This window comes from Acomys russatus, chromosome 16 (assembly GCF_903995435.1).
Source record: "Acomys russatus chromosome 16, mAcoRus1.1, whole genome shotgun sequence".
NCBI classification, from domain to species: domain Eukaryota; kingdom Metazoa; phylum Chordata; class Mammalia; order Rodentia; family Muridae; genus Acomys; species Acomys russatus.
The window spans coordinates 17,252,966-17,275,438 of NC_067152.1; the positions used below are offsets into that span (position 1 = coordinate 17,252,966).

Consider the following 22,473-nt stretch of genomic DNA (forward strand, 5'->3'; position numbering starts at 1 on the left):
TCAATATAAAGCGTTGGTAGAAAACCATTGCATCTAATATCAAACAGTGAACTACATACTAAGTTATAGAGATCTAATTATAAATGAAAAGGTTTATGCATATAAAATCTAATTATGTATGATCTGAACAAATGCACTTAGATTATTTTCAAAGAACTACTGTAGTGGCAACTGATCTTTAGCACGAACTCAGAAATACCACAGTTTCAACTTGACACCCCGCCTGGTTGCATGTGCTGGATTCCTGTTTCTCAGGGCGTGGTGCCTTGTGTCTGGTTGTGCACAGACTGAAAAGCCAGAGGACTCCGGAACGCCATTTCCTATGCAAAGCCGTCAGCTTTTCTGGTCCGTTAGCTCCCTGGGGCAGTCCTCTTCATTCTCCTCTGAGCAGGACAGGCTCAGGACACTCATCATGGGATGGATCCAGGATGTGGTCTGCGTTACGTGGCTTGAGAGGAACAAGGAGAGTGGATTAGCACGTAAACAACTCTCCTCTCACCCAGCAAAACAAGTGTTGGTCCTGGGACCGCCTGCTTCTACCCAGTTGCTGGCCTCTGGGACAAGCAGCAGTTAGAACCAGACCCAGTAGTGATAATAAGGCTTAAAGATGTTTTAAGGGCCTTCTGAAAGCGTGGATGCAGGTGAACGTGTCCTGTCCAGCTCCTGTCTCCTCACCCAATGGGTGCTGTCTGTGAGTGTGTCCTGTGGCTGTCCAGCTGTGTGCAACGTCTCTCCAGTCTGTCTGCTCTGCTTTTCCAATGTAATGACCTGGTACATTGAAATCACTTGTCTGTTTCAGTTCTAGTTCTTTACTGATTCGTCCTCCATTTCAGCCCAGAGACCATCCTAAGTGACAAAGCATACACTGTCGTTTACCTGAGAAACACTCTGCCTACCTGATTCTGGGTCAAACACATTCTACAGTGTGATTCTGGGCCACAGCTCTCCTGCCTAGGGAGTTTCCACACACTAACTCCAAAGAAGCAATTTTTTCCTTATGATTCCTTGCATCTGAACCCAGTTTTATCTCTGACTTTCCTATATTATAAATGCGTGTCTACTGTCAGCTGCCTTGCTTTTCAGGAAGCTCCTTGATGGCAGGATCTGGTTCTTATCTCTGCATTTGTGGTGCCTGATGTGTACTCAGAACAAATGACTGGCACCCTGAAGAGCACCACAGGAAGAAGGGACAGAACAGGGCACACTGGGTAGGGGATGCATTTAGGAATAGCAGGACACCACCCCGCATTTCCACATTTCATACGCAATCTCAGCTTCTAGCTGGATGACATTGGCAAGTCCACTACGATTTGCCCAGACCCTTGGAGTGGCAGGGTGGCTGGTGTTAGACATTTTCATAGTGGGTCTAAGGACTTCCAAGTTGACTTCCAGGTATCTTCATAGTTTCCAGAGTTGTAGCGCAGTGGTAGAGAGGGGCAACTAACACTAACGATCAATGAAAAGCTCATCTGGAAACTTACTACTGCAGAAGCTTCCTAGAATACATTCTTATAGAAAAGGTACTTAAATTGTGTTACATTATAAATGGGGGACGATGCAAATCCCATATACAGTAAGACACCAAATAAAAAGCTCAGTGTCAGCTATGGGTTACCCACTTTTGAGTTTTGGCAGGTGCAGGCCCATAGTGCCCCAAGCCCTGAACATTCCAGGCTGGTGCTATTGCTTCTGCTTCCCCGCAAGAACCTGACAGTCAGACTCGATTCTGAAGACACTGCCTATGTGAGTCACAGGGCATGGGGAAATCCAGCAGGCACCAACCTACTGGCTAGCTTTTATAGCAATTGATGGTTCTATGCATGCTGCCAGGGGAGAAGAGCCATCAACAGTCTTAGCCAGCCATGAACCTTAGGAATCACAATGGTTGGTCTGGCAACATATGCCCATCAGTGACACCAGTGTTACAGAAGTAACCAGTTACTTTCTGATTACATTTAAGGCATGCTCTGTAAGATGGGACTTATGCTTGGTATTGTCAATGGGGCCAAACCCCATAGGCCGTAGAGAAGAACCTTCTACTATTGTTCTGCTACTAGACATAGTAATAAACTGCCCCCTAAATTCTAATCTTCACATCCATATATTGTCACATTTCTCAGCCCTCATCAAGTGATCAATACAGAAATCCACAATTGCTTAAAACACAGACAATACAAGACTGTAGAGTGCCCAGCACAGTGCTCGGCTCTAAAAGGGATGTCTCCCTGACCCCACAAGGCCCAGGAACCATTGAGAGAGCGGTCAGAAAAAGTCAGAGATAGTGGGTATGTGTAATGGAAGAAAAAAAATGCTGGACAGGACAAGGCTGGTGCACGCATAGGACAGCACGCACAGGACCTGCACAAGACCAAGCCAGCCCAGATCCCTGCCTGTGGTGGGGGAGGCGTATGAAGTCGCAGCTAGCTGAGGAGCTATTGGTGACTGATGGCTGTAGCAGAGGGCAGAGTCAGTTTTTTTTTTTTTTTTTTTCAGGGATTTGGCCCCTACGAAGCTACCCACGCTCCAGTGTCTTGTCCTACGTGCATGCACATACAGATTATCTCAGAGTAGACTTAGCGGGCTTAAAAAAAAAAAAAAAGAGTGAATGAAGTTGGGAGGGAAAAGTTATGGCGATGGGTAAGGGAGGGATGGTAAGGGAACAAATGGGGAATGGATGTGTGATCAATGTATATGTTTGAAAGTATAAAATTATCAAACAGTAAATATAATAAAATATTAAAAAGGCATCATTATTCTCTCAGCAGTAATCCATATCACCACTCTTTTTACAATGGCTTGAAGGGGTTTCTTATGAAGGCTCAGCTTACTAGAGCATCAACTTTGTTGAGGCTCATTTCATTTCAAGGATGTTTTGTGGCCTGGAAGTGCTTTTAAGGGAATACTAAGGAGTGTCACTAAGAAAGCTGGAACACCACTGCAAGGTGAAATGGACGGGCACCGTCCTGCAGGGGACATGTTTAAAAGTTCTGGATGAAACTGTACTGCCAATTTGACAGTCTCAGTATTCAGAGATTCTATGCTTGCCAGCAGTTACAATGTATTGGTGCAGCCAAGGGGGTGTAGTTTACATTATTTTAAATGCTCCTTGCCTTATAATGTTACCTGAATGGAGAAAGTAGGTAGCAAGAAAACCAAGTTTTACAAGTGATAGTCTCATTCTGGAAATATTAAATATGTAACCGTTTAGACATTGGTGAGTTGGAAACTCCGAGTGCTCAAAGGCAAGATACTTAAGAAAAAAAAAATAGTTGTTGATTCTCTACAATTGATATTGGGAAGTTCTACTTGAAATCTATCCTTGTTAATAACCTTCACCAACACGTTTTATTGACAAAATGTGACCTCACTCAAAGGTATGTTTGGTAAATCTTATATTCACAGCAAACGCTTCTGTACAGATAAAAACCTAAGATGGCAGCTTGATTTTATTAGTAAAGGCACACACACACACACACACACACACATACACAAAACCACCACCAACAAAAAAACCCCCAACAAAACCCCTACCTGAACATACCTCTAAATATTAAACATGCAATCCTAGTAACTGTTTACTAGAAAAATACAAAGAAATACTTTTGGTGCTTCACGGTCTACAACTACATCTCTGGAAACCACCACAACCACCACCACCACCACCACCAGCAACAACAAAAATACAAAGCATGGAAAACCAACAGAACAGAACTTCTGAAGCCCAGGTAGTGCATGTAAAGGACCTGGCAAAGAGTAGGCATTCAAGAAATGCTCACAGCTAGTTTTACTGATAATGTGGGCTTTCTGAGTAGGGCAGGAACACCTTGGAGTTCTGCCTAGGATGCTGGAGTAAAGCCAATCCGGAGTCTCTCATTCAATTTTATGTCTTACTGCGTGCTGTGGCTAATGCTCTTTGACATGATCAGTTATAATGACATAATCTTAGATTTATAGGCTTGGAGAACATTCCAGTGTGAGAAATATTTCCTCCCTGATTTGTGTGCTTGGTTATTCAGCTGAGGGTGGAGAAAATAATCAGTCCATCTGACTACTCTGTTTAATTAATAAAGGCCTCATGGTTCGTAAAGGGAGATGTTGCTGTTTAGAATGGAAAATTTAAAGGGATGGTAAATAAATGGAGCTGTGAGACAATTTTTTAAAAAGTGCTCATCTGAACACACAGTATCCCCGGCAAATGTTTCTGCAGAGACAGTTCACCTGGGTTGATTTGAGGAGTCATCAACAGTCATTCAGATATATTTGAAAAGCTGAAAGGCTAATAACACTATTTGTTTCTAAATGGTTGCCAGATCTCTTGTTGGAGATCAATAACTATCAAGCAGTAAGTTGCCAATGCTGTGTTTTAAAAAATATTAGTAAATTGAAAGGCATATTGGGGAGTTTACTTTTAAAACCCCCAAGAGAATATGCTTTATTTTATTGGCAAAGAAATGTTAAGCAAATTATTTAAATCCCATGATAATTACCCTCCTTATGTCTCTTACCTCTTAGCTAGAGGACCAAAATGTGTTCTTTCAAAAGGAAAAGCAAATATATTTCTTTCAAAATAAAAATTAAGGACAGTTCCTAGTAAAAGGAGACATAAGCACAAAAGTACAATAGCTTTACAGAAATTCCCTTTTAACTGTCTGAGACGGTGAAAGATGTCCTCTTGTTCACTGTCCACTCAGATGTGTTCTTCACCACCGTGAGTTTAGGAAGACTTGCCTGGATTATTTTATCATGCCTAACACAAAGCTGCAGGATAATGAACCAAAAGTAATAAATTTCCAATGTAATTTTAATGGGAGCAATTATTTAAATATATGATTATTCTGATTATATTATATATAACCAGAAAGTGGAACTAGGCAAAGACTTCTTAATACATTTTGTTTCAGTAACATTGAAACACAGGAGAAATTTATAAGTGGCTACAAAATGAGAGTGTTAACGATAGCAAAATATTCGTATTTAAAAGAGTATTTGTTTTAAAGGTAACAAATTAGAATATTTCTATGAAATATATTTCATATTTCTATGAAATAGAAATATTATTTCTATGAAATATCTAACAGATATCAAATATTACCATTTAATTCATTAAAACATATTTAGCTATTAGGTATAGAATTGCTTATGAGAATCTATATGTATGTGTATATACACACGTGTGTGTAATACTGGAAAAATTGCTGTCATTAGACTAGTAAAAGATGAATACTGAAAGAAAATTCCTGGAAAACATTTGTTTAGTGTTTATTATTTTTTCCAGATAATCAACCCAGATATATACTGATTACCATATAGTAATGGAAAAGAAAAGAAAAAAGAAGAAAAATCTCATGAGTTTCAAAGTTTATATAATGAATATTTTAAAGGAAGAAACAAGTCTGTTATAGCATATTAATATTGTAGCCCTTCATAACTTTAACAGGGCTCAGTGTTCATCATCACAATAGGATAAAACCCTCACATAAAGAGCCAAAAATATGTCTTGCCAACACTGACACCTATACATGGGACTGCCAGATCTTAACAAGTAGTTATGTAGACTTGTGCAGTTGGCACGTCTGTACTTTATCATGTAGCCTCCGCTGGACTGCCGTGTTCTCCATTCCACAGGACAGAGTTGTTGCGGGAGACTGTGTTCCCCAGCTCCCATTGGCACTCTTCTCTGAGGCCAGTGTGAAGGGCAGACTTGGTGCTTCCCTTGTGAGAGCTGGGGAAGAGGGGTCTTTAACGAGCTGAAATGTCTCCTTTGCTCTCACTCTACAACTATTCACTGGCTGTTTTTCATGATGTCACCTTTGCAAGTGTGACCAGGTAGGTCACTGTCAGGAAGCCTGAGAAGTCAGCACAGCTTACTCTGGTCATAGGATTGGCACACGGTATAGCCAGCACCTAATCCAATTAATGACTTACGAGAATTTAACCATTATCTTCAACCCTTCTATTATCCAAGCTGGTTTCCATAGCAATATGTGAAATGGATCTGGGATGGATTAAGCGACCTCCAGGAAGGGGCTCTTCAGCTTTGCAAAATGAAATTAATTAAAGGATTAACTTAATGATCATAGATTATGTAATGTAAATCTATTGTGTCTTTTAAAAATCCTTTCCGATGAAATTCAATGATGATGTGTGAGTAGCTGAGAGAATGAAGGCTCGTGTGAAGCCCCCCGCTCGTGTGAAGCCCCCCGCTCGTGTGAAGCCCCCGCGTCAGAGGCTTTGCACTCCTCAGCAGTGACACTCACCATGTATGTATGGCGTCAATGTGTGCTTGACGCATGCCTCACTATAATCCCTCTGATTACTGCTGTAGACACACCACTGAGGAGAAACACTCCATTGGTAGACCAGCTCATTTATAATTGAAGATCAGGTAATTCTCGGCTGTGATAATGACGTACATTTCCCCTAAGTGGTTTATGTGTGTTTATAGAAATTGAGCATTATCAGGGAAATTAGAGTTATCCAAATACACCCAACACCACCAAATGATTGGCGTTGCTATCTCTCTTAAACAATAGTCTCATTTCAATTGACTTGCAAGATGTATTCATTAACTTGGGGCAAGCAACAGAGCTGCGTGATAACTGAAACAATTTGGGCTAGAGTTTATTTTCTAAACAGCCAGCAGTCTAAGGAAACTTACTAGAACACGAGGCTTTAAGATTTAATTGTACATTGGAAAGGAATAACAGTTTAAAAACCTTGTTTTAACCGAAGATAACCGTGGTGATGAGTGATCTGCCTAAGATGACACACCATCACACTGGGATTTCTCAGCCTCTGAAACCATCAAATAAACCCAATCCATGTCTCTAGACCCCACAGCCCCCACTGCCAGAGGGAGATGTTCTTGGAGATGAATGTGGACACTCATCACAAAGTACAGCTGTGATCCAAGGAGACCACTGCAGCTCCCTTGATGTGAAACTGCAGATTAGATGCAGGCTTCAAGTTGGCGTGGTGGTGCATCCCTGCCCTCCCACACTGGGAGGTTGAGACAGGAGGGTTGTGAGTTCGAGGCTGGCCTAGGCTACACAGAGACCTCAGCTCACAAAGCAAAACCCCTAACAGATGTTCAGAAATAAACAAGCTGGACAGGACTTTCCATCAGATAAGCATTTTCTAGTCTGCTATGTCCTCTCTGACACTGCCCCCTATTTACACTTCATAAAATCTCATAAACACTATTGTGCTCTATAATCTCCACAGTGAGCAATGCTGAGGCTTAGCAGATTTATGTGCTCTGTCAAGTCACACAGAAGCAGGGCTGGGGCTGAGATGCAGAGCATCTTGCGTTCTAACAGGGTTGCTTTGTGTCTCTGAGAAGCTATATAGACCCTGAATTTCGGTTTTTCAACCTCTGTGACATGTGACACCTTCCTCAATAGTTTGAGAGATAACACGTGTTAGGCCCCTAGATGTTGGCCTGACACACTTCTAGATATAGTTAGACAGCCCCTTCCTACCTTGCTCACACACACCCATGTGAATTTCCTATTGCAAGAATTAATCAGCACAAATCTCGTGACTTACAGGCTAATGATCAGAAGTCTGATCTGGGTCCTACTGGGTGCACTCAAGACATCAGCAAGGCTACCTTCCCTTCTTGGTGCTCTAGGGGAGACCCACGCCCTTCTTCTTCCAGTGTCTGAAAGCCTCCTGCAGTCTTAGGTTCCTGTGCCCACCTTCAAAACTGGCAACATTCCGACTTCCACCATCACATGTCTTTACTTGATTTTCTTCTGCCTTTTTCTTTTAATAATTACTTAATTTACTTTACACCCTTATTGCGGACCCCACCCCCAAGTCCTTCCCTCCCCTCTCTCTGTGCCCTGCTTGCATATAGCTTAATTCTTCTGTCTCCTTTTTCACTGTTAAGGACTCCTGTGGTCAGACTGGATTGACTAGTTCAAATTGTGTTCACAGTCAGCAACCTTAAGTCCCCTTTACTAAGGAAACCAATGTTGTCACAGGTTCTGGGGCCTTTGTACACCAATCGTCTCCTTGACTGCTTCTCAGGCAGAGTAGCACCGAAAAGTCACGTAGGTTACTTTTGTAATACGCGCAAAACTAGGTAAATACCCAAAAGAGTAGATGTGACGGAAGAAAAGTGAAAGCAGCCAGGTCTACTGGCACAAGCCTGTAGTCCCAGCTACTTGGGAGGCTAAGGCAGGAAGATTATAAGTTTGAGACCCTGTGTCAAACTGAAAGGTAAAAGGAGCTGGGGATGTGACTCAGTGTGGAGTGCTTGTCTACTGTCACAAGAACGTGCGTTCAATCCCCAGTGAGGGAAAGGAGTAAGTTAAGGGGAAAGTGACTTAGTCGGTACCAGCCCTACTAAAATTCACCAAAAGCCCAGCTTTGGGAGGCAAGGAAACAAGGATTAAGTACATGAAGTCACAGGGGTGTGACTACTGGCCGGAAGGGACCTCTGTGTCCTTGTGATAAGAGGAAGAGACGACAGAGTGTGTTCTCTCTCTCTCTCTGTCTCTGTCTCTGTCTCTCTCACACGGCGGGGAACGGGCATGAAGGACGGGGTAAGAGAGGTAGCAGCTGCCTAATCAGAAACTAGTCCTTTAGAGTCTAAAGTTCAGAGTTTGGCACTCAGAGCTGTGAGGAACATTTTTGCTCTTTAAGCTCCTTGTCTGTGGCATTTCCTTACAGTAGCATTAGCAAACTAATATGCAACAAAACTTAGTAGAGAAAGAGTTGATGGAAAAATTCTGTACTTGCTAAAAGAAAAAAAAAGTCATGGAGGCAGAGAAAATTGTAAATTGGCCTAAAAGAAGAGCAACCTGGGACAGGTGCTGAGTCCAGTGGTCACCTGCTCTCTGGGAATGCATCTAATACCCCAGTGTGACTCTGGAAAACAGGCTTCAGGTGAAGTCATACCTGTCCTTGGCTAAGTGGGGGCAGAGCTCCGTGCGGGGTGTCTAGAACTGCATGTTTTATTCATTTCAGAGGCTCTGCCATCCTGAGTAACTCACGCCAGCTGGCTGGCCTTTCACTTAAATGACAATTCCTTCTCCAGTGCTCTCATATTCCTACACCTCTTTGTAGGTATTTATAGAAAATCCTGGGCAAGCTGTCTGGAGCTTGTGGTCAGTGTAGCCTTTCTACTCCCCAGCGCAGGGCTGCTGGCCGGCCAGAGGGTGGTACGGGTGTAGGCTTTGGCTACCAGTTTCTCTTTGCAGCTGCACCAAAGTTGTCATTTAACGTTTTCACTGGCAAACAGCAGCAGAGTAGGGAAAGCCCGGAAGACTGATGTCTGCTCATCGCTTGTTCTGTCCTGTCCAATGACTTTGCCAGGAGCTTCACACCCTGAGTGCATTCAATTCTCAAACACTCCTTGGTTTCAGGTAGGAACCAGGATTGATTGAAATTACCTACCCGGTTATCCTCAAACGTGGCGGCATCAACATTAAAATCCATATATCTCACACACCCTCTTTCCTCCTTCACTGGCTTCTCCAACTTGCCAACAGTAATCATTCGTTTACACTTCAGTCCCCACTCGAGCCTTGGGGACTAACAGATTACCTTGGTGGGTGATCACTACCCCTAACCAGCTATCACAGGGATAGGTGGGCCCCGACCTGCAGCCTTGGGTTAAGGTTAAGATGGGCAAAGACAGCTCAGCTTAGATGGAAGAACTCCATATTGGTGCAGACTCATTTCATCTGAAGAAGTGGTTTGGGAGAGCCATTTGAGAAGACCCATGTTTCCTCATTAAGGTCTCTGTGGGTTCCTCAGGGTAGTCTTGTCTCTTACACATACAAAAGTCCCCGAGGAGCCTCAGAATATTCTCATAAAACCTGAACTCATGGTCTTAAAACATGTCCTGACCTCTCATCCAACGAGCCACAGGCTATATTTAGACTGTCCGTGCAGTTACCTGACTCACCGAAAAGGAAGCAAACAGATCAATGCATGGGGTCTTGGGGTTGGGGGAGAGTTCTTGACAATGTCCACTGAAGTAAAGCTGAAGTATTTTGCCAAGCAATTACAATGTAAAAATGGGCAGCTCTTTATTTGCAATCAGAAAGCCCATTTCCAGGTTTTCCTTCCCTCCATATCTCCTTAATTTCTACTTGCACTACCATTACTTAGGGTAGCATCTATTTGCAAAGGAAAGTTAGAGTCTAAGGCTCAAGAACTTAAAATTATTCGATGTATGCCTTCCATTCTTTTAAATTCTATAAAGGGCAACAAGATCGCTCAGTAGGTAAAAGTATATGCTGCCAGGAGTATAATTTGGTTTTGAAAGCAAGTTTGTGATATTAAGATTTCTTATGCATAACATATTAGATATACATATATCATATTTTAATGTGCTTTTTGGTCAGCGTCCTCTACCTATGACCCTTAGTTTATGGAATCCACACTCCTAGGTCATTGCCTCTTACACAGCATCAGGTTGGTCCTTGTGACCTGGGGCAGATGTGATAGCAGAACATGCCTGTTGTTACAGTGGACACACTGTAGCATTTGTCTGAGGGTCTGTCATCTCTCGCTCTGGGGAAAGGCAGTTGTTATGCTGAGAATATCCCGATAGCACTAATGCTGAGACACGGTGAGGAACTGGGGCATCCTGCCAATAGCATCATGAGTGTGTTTGGTGCAAGTGTTCTAGGGAGCTCGCTAAGCTATGCTTCATTTCCCAGCCTTTTAACAGATAGCTTGACAACACCATGAGAAATCCAGTGAGAAAGATAGAGATGGAGAAAGGGGTGAGGGCGGGAGTGCCAGAATAATTCAGGGTGCCGCTCTTGTCCTGCTGGGACTCTGAAACTGGTTGAGAAAATAAATACACATTATTTTAAGCTTCAAATTTTGAAGAAATTTGGCAGTACAGAAATGGAGAATTAATGATCATTGATCACGTGAATCTAAGTTTCCCAATATAAAGATAAGCAAGTACAATGAAATCAACTAGTAGCTATGTCCGACTTACAACAAATTCAGTTTTATAATCAGAACTCATAGTAAGTTTGTTATAATACATAACATACATTAAAAATATGTGTAACTGTAAGGTGAAATGATACCAACACATTCCAATAAACTTTTCGCTGTATATGACTTCAAGAGGATGAAAAGAAGCCGGGTAGAATGGCTGGGAGCTGGTTTAGTGGGTAAAACTCAGATAAAAGTGCCTGCCAACAAACCGGCCAGCCTGAGCTCAGTCTATGGAACTCATGACTCATGTGAAACAGCCAGACACCGTGGCTCACACCTGGAGTCCCAGTATGGTGACGGTGAGATGGGAGGACGAGACAAGAATTCCCCTGAAGTTTGTTTTAAAAAATCAGTTACAGAAATAAGAGACCCTGCCTCAAAGAAGTCAGAGGGAGAAAACTAACTCCTGGAAAGCTGTCCTCAAATCTCCACACGTGGGCTGCAGTATGAATGTGCCCTACCCTACACATGATAAAATAAAACAAAAACCAAATAAACAAAGAAATTAGGTGGGAAACTGGCCATCCATCCAGATAACTCCATTACAGCATGCTTAAGGCATTGGCCATTTTACCATTGAGTTTAAGAATGCTACAACTTTCTTGTGAGAAAGTAGGAAAATCCCAGAATGCAGTGCTATATTTTATACAAATATGTGTGTAGATTTACATATTTATTTATGGCAAGTAAGTATGCCTACATGCATATATGCATACACATAGAAGCACATGTCTGTTAGTTCTATGAAACACAGGCTCTGGTGATGCCAACACTAGCTATTCATGCTTACACAGGTAGGTAAAAAGCCTCTTCTTTTTGTCAGAACTTGAGCAGATGACACAGGATTCGATAGACGTGTAATGATCATGTGCATGACAGAAATACTCCACAAAGACCATCAGTGCCCGGGCACTCTCAAGGCAGCACTGACAGCCATTCCCTTGCCTGAGGTTTGGCTTCCATCAGATGTCACAGTTCCATTTCTGGGATGGCAGTGACAGGTGCCAGTTTCTGTCAGGAGATTATATGTATGCAGACCATTCTTCGTCTCTCCAGAGCCTTGGGAGAGTAATTTTAGTCATTCTTTTTAAGTGAAGCTATTTCTTGCCTAAAAAGTAGCTACCTATAAATGAACCACTCCTCCCTCAAATGATTAACATAGGCTGCCCAGGCTCAAAAGTTTGGCTGGGGTAAAATAATAATTAAAAGAAATAAATAATATTTCTGAAAATGATACCAGTGGGCTTGTGCATACTTTGCTCACCTGGGAACATCACTGAATGTAGCTTAGAACCATGCAGAAACCCCATCAAAATGTCAGAGTGAGGGGGGGAGCAAAGAGGCTAAACTTCGTTCAAAAGTAGGGGCTGGGGGCGGGTCAAGGATTTTATGAAGTGCAAATTAAAGCATACATATGTTAAGTAGCTAGACTGGCATTAGAATCCAGGTCTCTCCAGGTCCAAAGACCAAGCTCTCTTTTCTAACCAGAAGCCTTCTTTTGCAGTCTGAGGCACCTGCACCAGAGCGATGTACTTGACTCCCGTAGGCTCCCCTGCAGACCCGCATTTCAATCATTCTGCTTCAAACAAAAATCTCCTGGGGAAGAGGCAGGTTTTGTACAGAAACAAAAGAATGGGGTGAAGAGAGGGCTAGGCAGATCCAGATCAGTGAGACATGCAGCTGAGTGTGTTACAATGAGGAGCCTAGTAACCCTGGCAAAACCCACTGGATATGCCTAATGACAGGTGCTCATAAGGGCTTCATTCAATAGGCTCCCTACAAGATGGCAGGAATATAACACATATAAAAAATGACACAGGTAGAATGTTAAGCTCTCAGGAAGAAAGCCCTAACTCATGGCAAACATTCTGCTCTTGAAAGATGCAGGGACTGGGGATAGTATTAGAGTTTCTTATTTTCACTCTTTGAGCTTCTAATCTACAGAGGATAACTACGTGTTCTTAGAAACAAGTTCTGCTATTTTAGAACGGACAAAGCACAACATTCTACTTCAGTCAACATCTGTTTAAAATGTCCTTCTTGTTATCTGTCATCAGATGACCTTAAAATAAGGTGAGTGATGTAGCCTGTGTGTGTGTGTGTGTGTGTGTGTGTGTGTGTGTGTGTGTGTGTGTGTGTGTGTGTGTGTGTGTGTGTAGCCAGATAGCCCTGGGTTAGTATCTGGGCTCTGCAGTTGGATCGAGGGTGACCTCCTGAGGTTAGCCTCTTTGACAGTCTTTTCTGCTGCAGTGGTGTGACAATGATACCCACCCATGGCCTTTGGAAAAGAAATCTGTCTTCTCTCTTCTTTGCTTTCCTCCTATGTCACGAATAAGCTCAGTGAAAAGAATGGATGAGTTTCCAGAACAGACTTCAGTCTGAGTTTCTGACTGGAGTGAAAGAGGCTGCGTATGTCTACTTTTTCTATTCCTTCTATAGGAACTGAGTTAGATTTTGGAATGTCCAAAAGAAAAATGGCTTTTTCTTTTGGTTCCTCTTTTTATTTATGTTCCACTCATTTTTGTAGTTGAAGTCCAGCCTAAAAGCTGCTCCACTTTCTAAGGGCCAGTGGCTCACCCAGCTGGGGAACAGGCAGTGGGACAAACTATTTCTCTGCTTGGCCATATCTGTGCCTGTTTTTTTTTTCTTGTTTATTTGTTTGTTTGTTTTTCCTTTTTTTCTGTGTTATGGGCAACTCTGCTGTCAGTGGCCTTTTCTCACTGAGCACTAATTAGGCCCTGCCATCCAGGTGTGATGTAGGACATATTGACAGCTCAGCTTAAGCGAAAAAGCTCTCTATAGGGCGCATTTTTGGACACTTTGAATGCAGAATCTGTTACTAATGAATGCCAGTTTTCCTTCTTCAGATCATGACTTTCCTTGGGGGACCTTTCCGGAGGCATGACTGAGGGTGATCTGCAGCTCATCATCCACATGACATCATGATAACATGATGTCATCAACATGAGGTCTTGCAGTGTTTTGCTTTCCACATTATTAAGAAAGAGGTTTAAATGAGGCAGTGCATGGAAAAAGACTCTTAGTGTGCTCCTGGCCACTGAGCATCTGCTGAAGCCTGATGCAAATTAGAATACGGTGCTTCCTTTTTCTGCCATCTATACAACACAGGGCATAAACTCTCCAAAAAGCTGCACACGACCAATGCAGGAAGTAGGTTTGTTTCCAGAAGGAGAGTGATTCTGGAAGTGAGCAGAGGGCTGTTGAGTGTGATCTACACATGGTTTTCCAAGACTTCCCTCTGTGTCATGCTCTGAACTGCATCTCTCCTTTACCACCCACCAAACAGGACAGAAAAAAAGCCATGCCATGAAAACTGAGTCTTCCTTAAATTGTTGGAAATATAAGGTTTTGAATTTGTGATCTTTGTAAGGTGACGATTTGCAGGGTTTGAGCTTTCTTGGCATGATACTCTTTTCCATAATGAAAATAATGGTCAGTAGTTACGGGTCATTTCCTGGGTTCAGGGTGCAAGCTCAGTACTTAATATCAGCAACTATGCAATGGTAGCAGTATTCTCCTTGCTTGAAGCAAAACTGAAGTTAAGAGCAATACAGGAACCTGGGTAGAGACACAGGGTTTGGAAAAGCAAAGTCTGCATATTGCTTGGAAAGTATGTGCATGTTTGAAAGAACAGCAAGGGAATTTCTCTTGCAGCATTTGGCATGAGGATGTACAAGAGATTTTCTAGGGATCCCAGCCAGGAGGGTTTCTCTGTGCAACTCTCATAACACCGGTTCTGACATGAAAGGATTTATTTAGGAACACAGTAGAAATGTGATAGCCCACTGTATTCAGAGAAAAACTATCCAGCCCAGCACAAGAGGCCTTTTCCTGCTCAGGCTTTCAAGGTCTGTATGAGTGAGAGTCTCATACAACAGTTCTCAACCTGTGGGTCGCTATGCCTTTGGAGTCACCCACCCTTCCACAGAGGTGGCATATCAGATACCCTGCATATCAGACATTTACATTATAGTTCATAACAGTGGCAAAATTAGTTATAAAATAGCAAAGAAAACAATTTTATGGTTGCGGCCACCACCATATGAGGGCCTGTATTAAAGAGTCACAGCATTAGGAAGGTTGAGAACCACTATCCTAGTGCAATAGGAAAGATCTTGGGCCCGAGGCTTAGATTCTGGTTCTGGCTTGATAATGGCAGCTGGGAATTTTCTGGCAACAACTCAAGTCCCTGATATTTTTCCTCTACAAACTAAAGAAAGTGCTATGGTGGTACACATATCCCATAGGTTGCTGTTACCATGCCAGGATCAGAGCTGTTCATAGACTATCCCATTTATATCTTAGGTTATTTCCTGTCTGCCATTTCTTACGGCGACGTGGATTCCATGATTTCAGGGATGTAGTCTACATATTTCACTGCTAACATTCAGGAGTACGCCAGGCCGAGCACTGTCTTCAGAATGAAGAATGTGTGTATTCTAATAGCATTTGAAGGGAGTGGCCGCTCCTAGTGCTGTTCTGGGACAGGACAAGTGGAGCTCTAGTAGATATTCACTGTTCAAGAACGGCAATGACACTGTCCTGCCAGTGAATTCAGACAGGCAGCAATTAGGGCTGGATCCAGCTTCTGTTCCAGTTTTTGGTTATTTCCCCAGATATTGTTACTACCCACCCCCCCCCCCCCAACAGTGACATCTGATATCAGCATTTAAGTCACACGCAGCAAACATGGTGAGGCTTCATTTCTTGTTTCTAATTTTTGTAACCTCCAAGAGGGTTTCTCGGTTTTGCTGATTATTTTGCAGCTTCCAGGTTCTCTCCAGATGTGAGCAAAATTGCTTACTTGGTTGAGAAGCTCGTACTTACTTGATGAAGTACTTGATTCCATCTGCTGTGTAAGCTTCCTCCCACCCGTAAGGTAAGCCTAGAGTGAAAGGAAACCAAAAATACATTTAATAAGATGATGAGGATAACGTTATTTTCTGGACACAAACCTCCCCCCTGTTGACAATTACTGGAGTGCATTTCTTGCACAAAATTATTTTCTCGAAAGGAGGAATTAAGACAATTCAGATGAGCTCTGGCACTCAGCATCTTTACAACGCAATAAATAAAGTCTCGAACAGTTAACAATCTGCTTTCGTTGCAATAACATGATTATGACTTATCATTTACATGTGGTGAACGTTTTTGTCAGCAGGATTCATGCAGAAATTTGTGTTTGCAGTGGATGGTTTTTGCCTGGAGGCAGAAGGATGGACAAAATGGCCTCTGCTTGTCTATTCTGGCTCAAAGTTTCTTTAATTGGCTCCCTTCACATTCTTTCATTCAGCTCCACAGGGAATTGGGCATGAGTGCCAGATCAGCAGGGGTTTGAGAGGAGTTTTTTGGACAAGATTCCTTATTAAGTTTGAAAGTTTAGCAAAGTGATTTACAATGGATGGTGGCATTTTACTCTGTTAATTAAGTATTTTGTGCACTAAACATATAAGGCCAAACAATTTGCTAATCTTAGCTTCCATTTCTGTAATGGGATTGAGAACAGTTAGCTAAAAAGAGATATAGGATGAAGTAAGGAGGGAACATAGTGGCATATTCTATATAGCAGTTCTGTCCTCATCAGAACCGGACAAAACACACCTCTCTCTATGTATGTATGCATGCATCTATCTATCTATCTATCTATCTATCTATCTATCTATCTATCTATCTATCATCTATCTATCATCTATCTATCTATCTATCTATCATCTATCTAATCCATTTACTGAGGTTGCAACCCAGTGCTTATGCAAAATCTCTTTTATTTAGAGACAAGGTCTCACTAGATTGCATAGGTTGCTCTTGTGGTAACTGTGTAGCCTAGGTTGACCTTAGACTTGATATCCTCTTGCTTTTGCTCCTGACTAGGTAGAATCAGGTCTACGTCAGCAGGCTGGGCGGCCACATTTTCTCACATTGATTTTAGGTGGCATCTTTCTAGAAAGAGATGGCTTCTACCCCTTCTGCTCTATCACTGGGAATAGCTTAAGATTTTAAGTGACCTTTCATATAAGCTCTGTGATACTGGCTATCACAGGTCTTTTGATAGGTATAAGGTACATTAATACATCAAGAAACAGGTTACATGACTCAGGTAGCCTACTGCTTTGGAATGTAACTGGGCCTTAATAACAAATACTTGATTTTTATTCCTCCAACTATCAACAAAGGGTAGGGTAAATGTGTAGGAAAAGTTTAACAATATGGATGAAATAAAAATTTATTCCATTGTCATTCAATAACTAGAGAATATATTTCTTTTAGAAGAGGCTATTATTCTTTCTTGTGTGGCTAAAAGACAAACAAGCAAACAAAAGGATTTACTTTCTATTGATTCTAGTCCAAGACTGTAGGCCAACTTTTTAAAACTACCTCTTTCATGTATTGACAAGGCTATCTTGGGGTTTTGGCCCTCTCTTCATGAATGTACCTTCCTGTTTGCAGTAGGAACCAGCACTTCTGAAAACTCAGTATAAGCAAAACTGCTCAGCCATGACATACATGACTGCCCTACAAGACTGAGTCGATTTTCCTGTCTTTACACTTTCTGCATGTTAAAAGAATAGGTATTTCATCTGACAGTGATGACCCCTTTTACCTGCAAGGAAGACTCTTGCGGAGAGCATGCAAAGGACTTTGCTTATAGGACAGAAAGAATCTGATTAATTTTGGGGCAAAATAGCAAAGACTGGCAAAGTAGAAAACTGCTATAATGTGACTAAGGTTTTTGTTTGCTAGATGACTTGTTTGACTGGCACAATTCTATCTGGTCCCCAATTCTTCAAGTCACAGGAATTTTTAAAAAATAAAGTAGAAGAAAGAGGTACACTTTAATGACAGTCCTTTTTTATTAAAAAAAAATTTAGGTTTTGTCATTGTGAGTGTGTGTGTCTTTAGGATGCATGTGTTTGTGGGCTTGCACAACATAACACATGCTGGGGGTCAGAGGCCAGCTTTGTGGAGGTAACTCTCTCCTTCCACCTTTATGTACGTTTTGGAGGCTGAACCTAGGCCATCAATCTTGCATGGGAAACCCCTTTCCTCACCAAGCTACCTTGCCAGCCCCAACATGATGTGTCTTAATCATGAGATCAATTTAAAATTGAGTTGGCTGAGAACTCATTTTCTCAGCCCTAAAGAAGAAAACTCCATTAAAAAAAAAGTTCGAGGAATATTGGAGAAAAGGGGAATAGAAAGAATGTAAGAGCTGGAAGATAGGTGAAGGAGCTGCAAAAAGTCAATTTTTTGGGCAAGGCATAGGCATTATTGCAAGGACAACCACCAGCACCACTGCTACCACCTCATGGCAGCTTGAATACTTGCACTGAGTCTGCATAAGAATGTTCCATCCGGGGACTGGAGAGATGTCTCAGTGGTTAAGAGCCCTGGCTACTCTTCCAGAGGTTCTGAGTTCAGTTCCCAGCAACCACATGGTGGCTCACAACCATTTGTAATAGGATCTGATGCCCTCTTCTGGTGTGCAGGCATACATGCAAATAGATCACTCATGAACAAACAAATAAACCTTAAAAAAAAAAAAAAAACCCAACAATGTTCCATCCACAGTAAGTTGGAGGATTGGCTCAGGGAACACTGAGCTTCACTGTTGAGTTTCTTCATTGTTGAGCTATTTGCTAAGATAGATGGAGGTGGGGGTGGGGGTGGTCACTGCCTTCTGTTGTGTACCCACTGAAGACCCCATGCAGTTCCACTGGATGCTTTCAATTCAGTGGTCACACAGATGGTCCTAGTTAAACAAAATGGGGCACAGAACCAGCCAAAAGTCATGATTTTAAGAATGGGACAAGTAGGGAATGGGGAAAGGGTATTGATAAGGACAAAGAGAATCGAAAGATGGTGTGGTGGAGTCAACAATCAGAATTCAATACATACATGAACGGAATAATAAGAAAACTTAATAAAAATTACAAATTCTCTGCCCCCCAAAAATAAGTGCTTCTTTTTTTTTTTTCAAGATCAAAGTTTTTTACTTTTCATACACTTACCACCTGTAACTGGGGACTAAGCTAATAGGAATCAACCTCCCTGTGATATCTCAGTAATAAAAATCTAATAACTGTCTAACTTAAAGACAGCCATACAGACAACCTCCTTCATTTAACAGAGCTCTTTTGGTACTCACAAGTGGTTGGTATAAAATGATTGTGATATGCTCAATTTTCTGATGGTAATGATTGTATTTCTTTACAATGACCATTTGGAAGTAATCATAACAGAACATAAATACTTTGAAATAATTATTATTGTTGCAAAATCTTTACATGCTTTTAAATATATGATACTTCTACTTTTCTCTTTTCACAGTTTTTTTTTTAAGCTGTTACTGACAATTCTAACCACCTGCAATTGTTTCTGATTGGAAGCGTTTGACTGTGAGTTCTCACATAACATCCTTTTCACCAGAAATCATCTGTTTCTAGTCATAAATTTCATGGTGATGACTCCAAAATCTGCATGTGCATCTTGCCAACATGAAAGTCTTGACCATACTGAACTAAGAATCCTGGCTGTTGCCTAAAACCCAACATATCCAAATTCAAACTCACCATGTTTCCACACAAAATGGCTTCCTTCCTGTTTCCCCACTCCGTTCACCACCACAGAGTCTCTTTGTTCTGTTTGGCCCAAATACTAACTTATTAAATATTGATTACTAATGTGTTCCGATTTTTGCTCTGGTGTTCAATATATAGTGATGAATTAATAAACATGAACTTTGATTTCATAGTGTGCCTAGCATTTGTAAAGCCCTGTTTTGAGCCCCAATGCTGCATAAATAGGGTTTAGTTGTGGTGGTGCACACCTGTAATCCCAACACTGGAGAGACAGAGTCAAAAGAAACAGGAGTTCAAGGTCATGCATGGTGACATAGGGAGTTTGAAGTTAGCCTAAAGGAGACCATGTCTCAAATGTAAACAAACAAAACCACACACATACACACACACACACACACACACACACACACACACACACCATAAAACCCAAACAACCTCCCCCATCTAATCATAAATAAGCATGTAACAAAAATAAGTTCAAGTAGTATGAAAAGTATAGGATAGTGCGAGATACTAACTCAGCATCAACAGACCAAGCTCCAGGACAGAGGGAGAACTGCAAACCAGTGAGAAAAGGTCAGCAGGGCCTCCAAGAGGCTGCTGCAGTGCAGGCCCAGACCAAGGGATGAGCACTCTAGGTAGCTAGAACATAGCCACGAGGCCTGGCATGGTGGCAGCTGGCACTTTGAGAACCAGGGGAACTGCTCCCTCCATACAAGTGCAAAGAGCTTCCGCTGGGAACATAATTACAAAGGGATTTGCAGGCTGCTGCAGGATTGCCAGACTAGACTCCCCTCCCCTTCCCCTTTTCTCCACGCTTCCTTTTAAGACAGGGTCTCACAGCCTCAGCTTTGTACAGAGACTAACCTTGAACTGGCAGTTTCTTAACAAGAAAAGACCTGATCCCATTAAGGAGGAAGAAGCTGCAAGAGAGTTTCATTATACACAGGAAAAGGCCACATAATCTTTTAAAAAATTGTTAATATTTAATTAATTCATTCATATTACTTCTCAATGGTTATCCCATCCCTTGCATCCTCCCATTCCTCCCTCCCTCCCATTTTCCCCTTCTCCCCTCCCCTATGACTGTGACTGAGGGGGACTTCCTCCCCCTGTATATGCTCATAGGGTACATAATCTTAAAAATTTGTTTTTGAGATCCACAGAGCCCCAGTTTTTTGTTTTTGTTTTTTGTTTCCAACCTAACTGAATTCCAAGGGAAAACAAGCCCCACAAGGAGAGAAGGTGCACACATTCTTTCTTGTAGAGCACGAGGGAGGAAGTACGGTAAAAAAACATGGCCAAGAAAGCCAGGGGCCCTAACACATTTTAAAGCGTGATATGTGATTATGGACTGTTGTAACTCAGTACCTCAACACAAGCACAGCTGCCCCCCTGAAACAGACAGAGACGCTGCATCCATGACACTGCAAGAGCATGCGTCCGTAAACAAGACATACATAATGACAACACAGTTGACATGGCAATGTGGATGGGGAAAGCTCGCCGGGCCTGGCCCCACATGAAGAGCTACAGCCAATGGGGTGAGAGCTACATTTACCTAGGGGTGTAAGAGTGTGTACTTAGAATACAGCAATGCTCCCATTTGTGTGTATGTACCGTGCAGAGGGCAGGTGGTTGCGTTTGTTGAGGCTTGGAATCCTATTCATGGTGTGGTGGGAAAAAAGAAGGCCAAACAAGCTCAGGGGATTGGGAGAAAGAATGGAGTAGTGGAGAGAGACGATGAGGGAGTTGGGAGGTAGAGTAGTAGGTGGCCGTGCTGAGGATCACCGTGTAGGAAGCGTGAGGTCTGAGCCAGTCAGCAGGGCGCCCTCGCTTCCTAGATTCACGGTAGCGTGTGCAGATGGTCTCTGTAAGGATGGTGCAACAACGCTGAGAGAACGAGCTGGGGTGCGAAGGCGAAGGACCCGGGTGGAGACCGGCAGGAGCTGCAATAGAGGGGACTGGAGACTGAGACTGTACGAGTAAAGCTGACAAAGACTACACTGCTCAGGGACCTCACACAGGCCTTGGCACGGCCACATCCATTTGAAATGCTCTAGTGCCCTCATCATCTCAAGGACACTTGACCTGTGACATCCCAGGAAGGAAAGAAAGGGGAGAGGGAGGGGAGACAGGAGGGAAGGAGAGCTCTGAATTCAGTCGACAAGGCTTCACTGAAGATTAGGACACTCATCACACAAAGAATTTCCAACTGATTTTGAATCAGGAAACCTAAATCCATATGCAGCGCTCTTGACGAACACAGTTGAATAACACAGTAATAAGCGTGCAGGGCCCCAGCTTTCTCATTTATATGAGTAATGATCATAGCTACCCTGCTAGCTTGTGGAGTTATCATGAGACTTTTATTAGTTAATGTATAATGATACAATTATATGCAAAAGGAGGCCATTATTATTAATAGCAAAGAAACAGGAGCTTCTTCGTTGCCCATGATTCTATTGATGTCATGCAGACACACACGACACAGGAAACACTTAAATAGCTATAGGACAGGTTTTATTATAGGAAGTCATTCTTTTCCTAACCCTTTCCTTAATGTAGGGAATTATGTGGTCTCAGCTTCTCTGTCATGTCGCTCGCTAGTGATTGATGCAGTCACTATCTGAACATGTGGGACCTGATGCTGGCATCAATCTGTTTTTACAGGCCCAGCCCTCAGGAGCAGATATCAAAATGACCAAATAATACTTTTTCCTATCTTACTGGAACACAAAAAGAAAACAAAATCCTCAACATCTCAAAATATGCTTTATAGTTCAAAGTAATGATCTTTTAAGTGGAAATTAACTAGATTCTAGGATTAAAGACAAAAATGGCCTATTTTAGAGCCGTTTCTGTTAGATTTTGGATTGTTCAAGTTAATTTGGATGTC

At 42.2% G+C, this 22,473-nt stretch overlaps 1 protein-coding gene across 1 annotated transcript in view; it reads right to left on the bottom strand.

Annotated features, from left to right (window-relative positions):
- Positions 1-293: 293 nt before the first annotated feature.
- Stxbp4 (syntaxin binding protein 4) overlaps positions 294-22,473 on the bottom strand; it is a 125,705-nt gene continuing 103,525 nt past the window's right edge. Inside the window, exons 16-17 of the mRNA XM_051158291.1 lie at positions 15,823-15,880; positions 294-448 (exon numbers count right to left, since the gene is read on the bottom strand). Coding sequence (XP_051014248.1) covers positions 334-448; positions 15,823-15,880 — 173 coding nt within the window. The 3' untranslated portion in view covers positions 294-333. The remainder of the gene's footprint in view (positions 449-15,822; positions 15,881-22,473) is intronic.